This window comes from Crocodylus siamensis, chromosome 15, assembly GCF_052110815.1.
Source record: "Crocodylus siamensis isolate JL-2025a chromosome 15, ASM5211081v1, whole genome shotgun sequence".
NCBI classification, from domain to species: Eukaryota; Metazoa; Chordata; order Crocodylia; family Crocodylidae; genus Crocodylus; species Crocodylus siamensis.
Genome location: NC_143409.1, coordinates 51374092 through 51384582, shown reverse-complemented (window position 1 = coordinate 51384582; position 10491 = coordinate 51374092). Strand labels below are relative to the sequence as shown.

The 10491-nt window shown below is 48.1% G+C and overlaps 1 protein-coding gene across 7 annotated transcripts in view; it reads right to left on the bottom strand.

Annotated features, from left to right (window-relative positions):
* The window catches only part of LOC149852767 (uncharacterized), a 29414-nt gene that overhangs the window by 18790 nt on the left and 133 nt on the right, over window positions 1-10491 (bottom strand). The window contains exons 1-6 of one of the 7 annotated variants that reach the window (XM_090029742.1): window positions 10254-10487; window positions 8596-8921; window positions 7971-8178; window positions 6133-6314; window positions 3922-4054; window positions 11-127 (exon numbers count right to left, since the gene is read on the bottom strand). In XM_090029742.1, the coding sequence (XP_089885868.1) occupies window positions 11-127; window positions 3922-4054; window positions 6133-6314; window positions 7971-8178; window positions 8596-8832 (877 nt within the window). In that variant the 5' untranslated portion in view covers window positions 8833-8921; window positions 10254-10487. Of the gene's footprint in view, window positions 1-10; window positions 128-3921; window positions 4055-6132; window positions 6318-7970; window positions 8179-8595; window positions 8922-10253; window positions 10488-10491 lie in introns of those variants that run through there. The other 6 variants (XM_090029744.1, XM_090029743.1, XM_090029738.1 and 3 more) reach the window with 6 other exon arrangements.

The following is a 10491-nucleotide window of genomic DNA, read 5'->3' as shown; positions in this document are numbered from 1 at the left end:
CAAAACTCACTTGGGGACAAGTCCTCAGACAACAAGCTTTCTCCAGCTTCTTCATCATCACGGATCCAGAGCTCCATCTCTCCTTGCTGGATGCGGCAGATTAGGTCTGGTGTGGGACCTCGATATCCTGTGTTGGGGAGTGTATAGAGGCTGGTTATTCCACGGCTGTAGGGCTGTGCAAAGGTTCGGTCGCTGATTCGATTCGGAGGAGATTCAGCCCGATTCAGCAGCCAAATCTCCGTATCCAAATCGAATCAGGAGACCCATTAATCTCTCTGAATTGAATCAGAAGCCTTCGATTCGATTCAGAGAGATTCAACAATTCAGCTATAGACACAGCTTTATATGCTTGGAAATACTTCTGGTCCACTTCCCGGCGTGCCACCAAGCACACGGTAGGGCCCACCTGCATTCCTATGGGACACTCCATCCACCCCACCATCTCAGTGTTCATAAGCCACGCCTGGTACCTCAAGGTATGTAGAAAAAAACATATAAAGCTGTGTCTATGGCCAAATCGCTGATGCTCCAAATCAGAATCAAATCTTCAGATGAGGCCAAACTGAATCAGGACAGTGATCACTGTCCCCAAAATCAGGCCAAATTCGAATCAAATGCTGCCCACTTTGCACACCTCTATTATCCAGTGCCCGATTGGGATTTGGATTAAGGATTCAATAGACTCAAATATTCTAATGGGGACTCAAGGGAGGACACTTAGGAAGGAGAACATTTCAGCTGGTGTGGGAGCTCTGTATCCTGTTCTTGGGAGCATATAGTGTGTGATTACTCCACTATCCACTACTCATTTGGGATTTGGAGAAAGGATCTAATGGACTTAAACATCTAATGGGGTCTCAAAAGGAATAGAAAAGGAGGACATTTAGAATAAAAGAGAAGCCACTACAGATAGAAACCTTCAATAGATTATGGCTTTGGTCACCCAAGTAAGTGGAACAATGGTTACATGAAATATAAATCATCAAACCCTCTGAAGTATATATAGGGTAATAAACTCACAGTAGCACTAAGGAAGGCGGGCAGAGATGCAGTGATCTATGATGTGCAAAAAGGAAGACAGAATGCTTTTATAGCTTTTCAAGGTACTGGTATGAATAGAGAGACAGTGAACATGTTCATAGCCATTGACCAAAATGATCTGATTAGGGTAATTCCAGAAAAAAAATGGAAAGGGTTTATTTTCAATAAAAGTTTGCAAGTGAAGAATCAATGACAGACTGAGGACAACAAAAGCTTGGATATCAGAAAAGTAATTCATTTTGGCTCCATACAGAAAAAAGATGAATTAATAACAACCGTAGAGGAAACTATAGCAGCCTTTTCACCCAATGGGTAGAATCTTTACAAGAGGTGACGTACATATGGACATGTACTTAGGATATAGACTACTGGGTTTGTGGATATGGATAAAAGAAGGAAGACAACACATTTTTCTCAGTAAGAAAGTCAGTATTATGGTACTGGTCCACCCAGTTTTCCAGGAGATGGCTGATGATGATCACATTCAAAAGAGACTGTCATTCAATAAAAATAGGTTGCACAATGACTGAAACCAGAGATATAAACAATCTCAAAGGCTGATACCTTGTCAAAACAACACATTCCCACACAGTACCACACTTGCCGACTTTGGCCTATTCTCAAAGATAAAATACAGAAAGAAAATGTCAGGGAAAGAAAAAAATCGTGGAAGATGGCTTAAACAGAAAGCCTGGGCTTTGTAACAAAGTTGACCAACAGTCTTATAATATAGAGAGCTTAATACAAATTCACTTTGAGATTCAGGGAAGGCAACTTTACTTACAGCTGGTGAAGACGTATTTGAAAAAACCCAATCATGTAAGACACACCAGGTGAGAAATGGAGGTTTCATTAGGTTTCAAAGTAAATAGGGAAGTCTTTGAGAAGAGACAAAAGGGGATTGACACCAAGTCCTTTATGCAGAAATGACAAGAACTATTACAACAGTAGCAAGAGAAGTAGCTTGTACAGAAAAGTGAACACTAGAGAGGATAAGAACACAACTGATATCCTGTCTTCAAACCCATAATGATTCAACAAAAGACTTGGATAATGTTGTATCCAATGCTATTACCGATGAGAAAGGAGGATGGACATGTAATCTGAAAGAGATATCATGTTTTGAGATTTTATTGAGAGGGAGAATATCCCAAGGAACATTTGCATCCATCGATGCTGTAAATTGAGTTGAAATTCCAATATACAGTGTGACGGAAATCAGGAGAGTTGTACATAAGTTGAAAGCAAGCAAGAAAAGAAGTTAAACAGTAGGTGCATATATTCAACCACTGGAAGTTCCTGAAGCATTAGGAGATGAAGGGGAATGGTGCTTGTGTATTTAATGAAGGAAACTTACAAGATAGAGAAGACTTGAAATGAATGGTGATTAATTATATTACTTTTCTCCTTCAAACAGAAAGGGAGTAACTACCAAAGTTCCAATGACAGGAGAACAAAAATGACTTAGCCACTTACTCCAAACTGATGATCAATTATTGCAGCCAGAGTCAACGGGGAATGCACAGATTAGGGATACTCAGTTTAGCTTGAGAAAAGTAAAGAGTGTCACTAATCAATAAGGAAAGCCCAGAACATAAAAAAATGGGGTTTAAAACCCCTTTAGATATGAGGCAAAAAAGCATTTGTGCAGGTCCCCAAGGAAGATCTTTAGCAGAGGTCAAAGAATCACTAGAAAGGAACACTTGACTACTAAAAGTTATGTACATCCTTCTCCACATAAATCAGAACCAACACCTGTAATAAAGATGCTTTGGAAGTGAAAAGTGTTTTTCATCAGGGCTCTGCATTCAGCCAATGTCCCTTTACTCACAGGGATGGATGTCACCAAAGATGATCTTAAATCATCTGCACCATGGGTCCTGTGATTTTTACAAAGAGATTCCCAGTATGAAGAGCAATTCTAGCAGAAGACAACATCACAGAATGGCAAAACATGTACTGGTCCACGGTGATGAAGATGCTAGAAAGTAATGTGGAGGGAAACTTAGAAGGGCTCTCTATTAGAAATACCCATGTGATGGAACATGGATAAGTGTCGCTAGAGAAGCTGAGGAAATGGAAAAGCCGTGGGTTGCAACAGCAACTGCCGCTACCACCTCCATTGATTACCAGCCAATGCAAGTTAAAAAGGAGAAAGGGGCTTAAGGGTAGAAACAGATGTCATCAAACCACCTAGCGTGGTGAAAGACCCAAGGAATGCACAATCCAAAGCATCCCAGGCTTTCCTTGCTTAAAGAGATGTGTCCCCGGACTCTCCCCAGCCTGCCTCTTCAAGTGGGAACACTCAGCTTTCCCTACTTCTAGAGATCCCAGGGGTGTGTCTCCATAAGTGGACAAATCCTGGCTTTCTGCGTTTAATGAGATGCACCTCAAGATTCCCCAGGGCGCATCTCTTAAATAGGGAAAAGCCAGGCAGGGGCTACAGGGGCCCAATCCTGCCTGGATATTCAAGAGGTTTACAGGATTGGGCCCTGAAGCCTCCAGAGCAGCTGGAGAGAGTTTCTGCCACCAAGCAGACATCCAGCCACAACTGAGTGGTACAATCCATTACTGGTATTATTGAGGCCATGACTCGTATGCATCTGTGGTGCAACAGAGGCTTTTTGCTTCACCTTTGTACCGCCAACAACTTTTTTTTTGGAGGCACAAAGGTGAGGACAGGTGACATGGATTTCCACCAGAGGATATGAAAACACGAAGTGGACAAGAGACCTGAGTGATGACAGGGCAGTAGGGCAAAATTACATTTAAACCACCAGCAAAAAATGCACAACGATATGACTGTAAGGGAACAAGGAGAAGCATGGGACATTTCTGATCTCTCACAGCTCTGGGAGGAAACAAGAATCAGAACGTTACCCAGGGAAACAAGTGCTTGGTAATTCCTCAGCATCTGGTCCTGGTAAAGCCCCTTGTCCGAAGCTTCCAGCAGCTCCCACTCCTCTCGTGTGAAGTACACAGCCACATCCTTAAAGGCCTCCGGGAGCTGCAGCTGGAAGCATTACACCATCAGTCTCCTGCTCCAGCCTAAACAAACCTAGATCTTACTCCTCAGCTGACACATGCTCCACAAAGGGTCAGCTTGGATACAGCTCTTAGGACAGGGCAGTATGTTTGTGTGTTTTAGCTCACATCATCCAGGGAGCCAGTGTAGCTATTCCCTCTGCCAACATAATGCTGTACCTACAAGGGAGACATTGCCATCCTAATGTTACCAGCAGAGATTGCAGTCCAGGAGCCCCGAGTTTCCCATGGGGAACCTGTTTTCACAGCAGTCTCTCACAGGGAGAACACCCTGCCTAGGAGGGGGACCCTGGGAATTCACTCTGCTCCACTAGACACCACCCAGGAAACACTGGCTGTTGGTGATAGAAGAAGTCTTCTATTTTCCTCATGAGGGTATGGGGTGAGGAGCCTTGCAGGCCCTAAATCCCAGGAGATTTACTTCCCCAACAAAACAAAGGGAACCACCCTGCCAATATCCTACATGATCTGGGGCTCCTACAACCATCCCTGTTGTGTGCAGCTGTGGAGTGGAAACGCAAGGTTGGGGAAGGAGCAGAGCCAGGAACAGGGAATGGAGATCCCCAGTGACCTAGGCTGGGATGAAGCAGGTGGGACTCAATGGAAACTCAGCCTGAAAGCAGGAGAAAGAGGGGGCTGTGGCATTCTAACTCCATGTACAGAGACAATGATATTACAGCTCTCCAGATCACAGTGTCCATTTCCCTTGGGCACGTCACACCTGAGGGCTCAGGCCAGGGGAGAACAGTATGCCAGATATAAGCAGGTCTGGGAATTTGTCCTTCATCCCAGTCAGACAGTGGTGCAAGGAGACTGGGATTCATTTCCCTTTCTGGTAGGCTGATGTGTTGCACCTAGGGAGGAAGAATCATCAACACACCTATAGCTTGGGAGGTATCACACTGAGTAATGCAACAGCGGAGAGGGATCTCAGAGTTGTAGTCAACTCCAAAATGAACATGAGACACCAATGTGATCAAGTAATAAGTAAAGCTGACTGCGATCTTCCTTGTATAAGTAGGTGCATCACAAACAGGTCTAAGAAGGTGATACTTCCCCTTTATGCAGCATTGGTTAGGCTGCAGCTGGAGTACTGAGTCCAGTTTTGGATGCTGCACTTCAAAAGGGATGTAGATAACCTGGAAAGGGTTCAGAAGAGGGCCGCCTGTCTGGTTAAAGGGTTACAAGAAAAACCCTACAAGGACACATTGAGGGACCCAAATCTCTTTAGGCCTCCGTAAGAGAAGGCTGAGAGGTAATATTGTGGCCATCTACAAGCTCATTGGGGAGGACAGCAGGAAATAGGAGATACGATGTTTACCAGGGCACCCACTGGGGTAACTAGAAGCACTGGCCACAAACTGAAGGAGAGCAAATTTAGGTTGGACATCAGGAAAAAAATCTTTAAAGTGAGGGTTGCCAAAATAAGGAATGCGTTTCCAAGGGAGGTGGTGCTGTCCCTTTCCTTGGAGGTATTTAAGAGGAGATTGGACAAACACCTGGCTGGGGTCACCTGACCCCAACACTCTTTCCTACCCTAGGCAGGGGGTCAGACTTGATGATCTAATAGGTCCCTTCCAACCCTAAAATCTATGAATCTATGATTCTCCAGGACTCAGAAACACTACTCGCTCCAAGAAAACTGCCAGCTCATGATCCTGCCCTGGCACTGGCTGGGTTGGAGGGACCCTGCTGGACTTAAGTGCAGAGCCCCTCCACCCTTCTTAGGAGGAACCTGGTGGGCTCAGCTGAGGTGACTCTCACCCTGTGCTCCTTGGTATTGGCTCTCTTCTGGGTACCCATGCTTCGAGAGGCAGGGAGCACAGATGCCAAGGGCAGTACTTTCAGTCCCAGCCTAGCTGGTAGCTAGCTCCTGCTTCCCCATAAGCCCTCCTTGCTGGCTCCATTTGAATACAGCCTCTCCTGCTGGTGAAGCTTCTTCTTGTGGGTCTTTAGCTCTCTCCACTCCTCTAGTTCTTCCCCACACCCCCAACTCTTGCCAGGCTTTACCCTGGCTCCATGCTCACACTCCACTGCAGCCTGTACCTTGCTCGTAGCCACATTCTTTCTTTCCTGTGGGCTCCTGCCCTGCTTCTCATGCATTTGGCCTGGCACATGTGTCAGGAGACCCCTCTCCCCAGATCTTCGTGGGGGTGGCCTCAGCAGCTCCAGGTTCACAGGGCCTTCCTCAAGATGCTGCTCTTCAGCTATACTCAGGCTCCCTGCACCTGCTGGGAGGAGAATAACATCCGCAGGTTGTAGGCCTTGCTGGAACATCCATCAATACCTACATGTTCACACAAAGGCTTTTTTGCTAAAGCACTGGCCAGAGACTGCCTAATCAGCAAACCTGGCTGATGCCTTAACTCCTCATATAAGCAGAACTTGGCATGTGAGCCAGAGGATGAGTGGGGAAGATGGCTGTACAAGGTAGAGAACAGTCCAGTACCAGGATAAGGCCAGAATGGGAACCCCCAGGATCAGGATGTGGAGCAAGCCATGGTACAGGATGGATCAAGACAGTCAAGACAATGGTGAAATGTAACATGTAAAGTGTCTTTTGACCACTGTAGAAAAAGAGAAATAGAAATGAAGGAAACCTCATATTGGCCTAGGGGAGCCTGCATGGTGCTGTGCCAATGTCCTGTCACAGGCATACGTGGATTAACACCTTGCCTGCCAGGTGTTAATGCATGTACCTTGTCTGCCAGGTCTCCTCTGTGTTAGGGGAATCTACAATGGGACAGAAGCCTGGGGTTAACTAAATAAAAACGAACCCAAACTCACTAGGAAAACCCATTGCCTACACACCCGCAACAGCCCATTCTTGGGCACAAAGGCTCATGGGAGGCATGACAGAGGAGTGACCGGGACTCCAGCATCTGTCATGATCACAGCAGCACTCAGTGTCACCACAAAAACTGCCAGCATCTACTTCCACAAAGTCCTGCATAGACACTGAGCTTGCTAAAGAGCCACTGGTTGGTTAAAGCTGAGCAAAACCATTGTAAGTTTTATCCAAATGGAAATACTGTCAAAGACAGCAAGAAGACGAAGTGCAGACAGAGAGAGAGAGTGGGAGAGAGAAGTGTGAGAAGTGTGATAAGGAAAGCCTACCAGTCTGGGTGCATTTGTACAGACTGGGTCTTAGCAAAATACCCAAATGTGAAAACTCAGTTAAATAAATAACCTGTAAATGGCCAGTCGCACAGTAATCACCATGAGGAAAATAATGAATATGCAAGTAACAAAATGGGATAAAACTGTTTGGAAACAAAGTGGTGTTGGACTACTGGACTGTTGGTCTACTAGACCAGTGGTCTCCAAACTTTTTTGATTGTACACCCTTATCAGTAAAAAATTTTTGAGCACGCACCCCCAATATATGTATATTTATATAAATATAACTATAAATAGAAGTTCTAATATTTTCTTCCTGCACCCCAATGGATCGTCTTGCGCACCCCACTTTGGAGACCACTGTACTAGACAATGCCCCTGAAAGTCCCAGTGAAACCCTGGGTGGTCTGATCAGTAGGACAGGGAGCAAGACTTGCTGGCAAGGTGACTGGTGTATTTCTAGGTATGGGAGTGAGTGCTGAATAAGCCTACACAAGTGCAGAGAAAACTCCTGCCTCTGCAGCATTCTCTCTCAATAGCCCAGTGGCTCCCCAATTCCAGGTTTCGGGATAACATGAGGAATATAAAGGGTCTTGCCACTGGGTGCTGCTGTCATGCCAGAGCTTCTGGGGACAGATCCAGGCCCTGTCACCCCACAGACTCACAGCAAAAAACCCCAGCCCCTCAGTTGGGGGCTTAACAGTCAGGCAGGCACTAGCATCTGGGCCCCTCAGTAACCTCTACCCAGGCCCTGGACACATTACCTGGCTTCTTGTGGGGTGGGAAATACTCTTTAGGGACACAAAGCAGCTCCTTCTTAGGCCCCCGGGTTTCATACTGTCCTGCCTCCTCCAGGGGCATGTGCCCACGATGGGGCTGAAGCCGCTCCGGCAAGGAGCAGAGAGGTTCCTTCAATGCCCAAGGTCCCTCCATGTCCATGGCCACCTCCTCAAGCTGCTTGTGCACTGTGACCTGGGGACAAGACAATCACATAACTGAGAGCCAAGAGAGATGGGGTGGGAAGAAACAGCCCTAGACACACTAGGACGAGGAGGCAGTATCAATGACCAGAGTGAAACACTCATCTGAAGCGTCTTGTCCTCTGTTAGCCCAGCCAAAACCCCTTGGCCAGAGCCACCACCATGGTGCAAGTCATCATGTCATGCCCCCATTCCCAGCTTGGCACTGCCTGGAGCAGGATAGCCAGGAACTGCCCCAGCACTAGCAGCTACAGCATCTGTTCCTTCCTGCCAGGCAGCACTGGCAGAGCCCCCACAGGTGGCTGCAAACCTCCTCTGACCCCTGGCCACCTCGGAGCAGATGGCCCAGACAAAAGGGCTGACCCCAGGGCTACATTTGACAACACAGCCAAATCACAGAGACACTCACCTGCCAGTGCTGGATGGGCTCCTCCAGCAGCTCCTGCTTGTTCCAATGTGGTGCTACCCATCTCGGGGATGCTCTGCCTGTCCTGGCTGGGACAGTACGAGGGGCTTTCCTTGCCCTTTCAGTTCGTGCCCTGAGCTCAAGTTCTGCTGAGTCCTGCACCTCCGTCTTCACCAGAGGCTGCAGCAGCACTGGGAAGGGGAGAACTAAGTCCAACACCATCCCCAGCTCAGCAGCCATCTTCTCTACCTCACCCAAGCCTGGGCCTGAGCTCACTCTCCTGCCCCTCACATGCGCGGCCTGTTGGCAGTGTCCGGGCTCCTGGCTGCCTGTAGGAAGGAGACAATGGGGTTTTATCGTGTGATGGAGGAGCCAGGATCCAAACACCGCTGTGGATCCACAGCCCCTCAGCCAGCTCAAGTTACCCAGAGAGGTTGTACAATCTCCAGCCTTGGAGGTTTTTAAGGCCCAGCTTGACAAAGCCCTAGGTGGGATGATCTAGGTAGGGATGATCCCTTCCAGCCCTAATTTTCTGTGATGCCTCACTCTGGTCCCTTGCGGGGAAAAGAGGTTTTAGAAGTGTAAGTTACCAGAATGTCTACTGTCTATAGCTTAATCTCTCCCCCTCTCAAAATCTCTCTCTCCCTCTATCACTCTCCCTCTCTCTACACATTTCTCTCTCTCAATCCCTGACTCTCTGTCTCATACACACGCAATCTCTCTTTCAGTCTCCCCCTATCTTCATCTATAACCTATGTCTATAGGTTACCGAAGTGTAACCCCCCCACCAAAACATGCACACACATCTGGGGTGAATTTCACACACAGACATGTACACACACAAACTTCACTCCCTCTTGACACACAAGTTGCCTGTGGGTAATTGCCCCCAAAAACACATGTACACCCCCCATATATATCTGGGGTAAATTTCACACTCACACACACACACTTTCTGTCTCTCTCTCTCATATACACAGAGATTACTTAAGGGTAGCCCCCCCCAAAACACACACACATACAGCCAAGGAAAATGCCACACATGCATGCACACACTCCAAACACACACGCGCACACGCTCCCTTCTCTCTGACACAGATACAAGTTATCTAAGGAAGTAGTTCTTAACCTTCTTTCCTTTGTAGACCGCTAAAAACCGTTGAACGGAGGTGTGGACCCTTTTGAATTGAAAGTGTGGGTGTCCACATACGTCTAATTGATCAGTCACCTTTTGCAGTCCCCTTAGACATAATGTGGCAATCCTCGGGGGTCCACAGACGGCAGGCTGAAAACGGCAGGTCACCCCCTCTCCTCCCCAAACACACATACACACATCTGGGCTAAAGGTCACATGCGCGCACACTCCAAACACATGTGCACATAGCATGATATGGGTACCACACACACTGCCCAAGGGCAATCCCCCCCACCCCCGTACACACACTACACACTGCCCAAGGGTAACCCCCCCAGAGAGTGCGCGTGCACCCACACACACTAGGCACACTACCTAAGGGCAATCCCCCGCCCTCTCTACACACACACACTTAAATGTATGAAGGGTACATTTTATGCACACGCACAGACTCTTCTCTCTTATACCACCCCCCCCGCACACTGGTTACCCAAGGGCTTCCCGCAACACACACACACACACCCACCCCGTGTCCCGCAGCCGCAGGCGCAGGCGACCCGGGACCGGCCTCCACCTGCCTCGTGCAGCCGCAGCCGCGGCCTCCTCCTCCCTCCCTCAGCGCTGCAGCCAGGCGGGACCGAACCGAGTCGGGCCGAGCCGAGCCGGGCCGCCCCGCACCACCACACGGCGCCGGCGCGGCCCCTCCTCCCGCGGGCAGGGCCGGGCCCGCCCCGCGTGACTGAATGACTGTCAATGACTTAAAA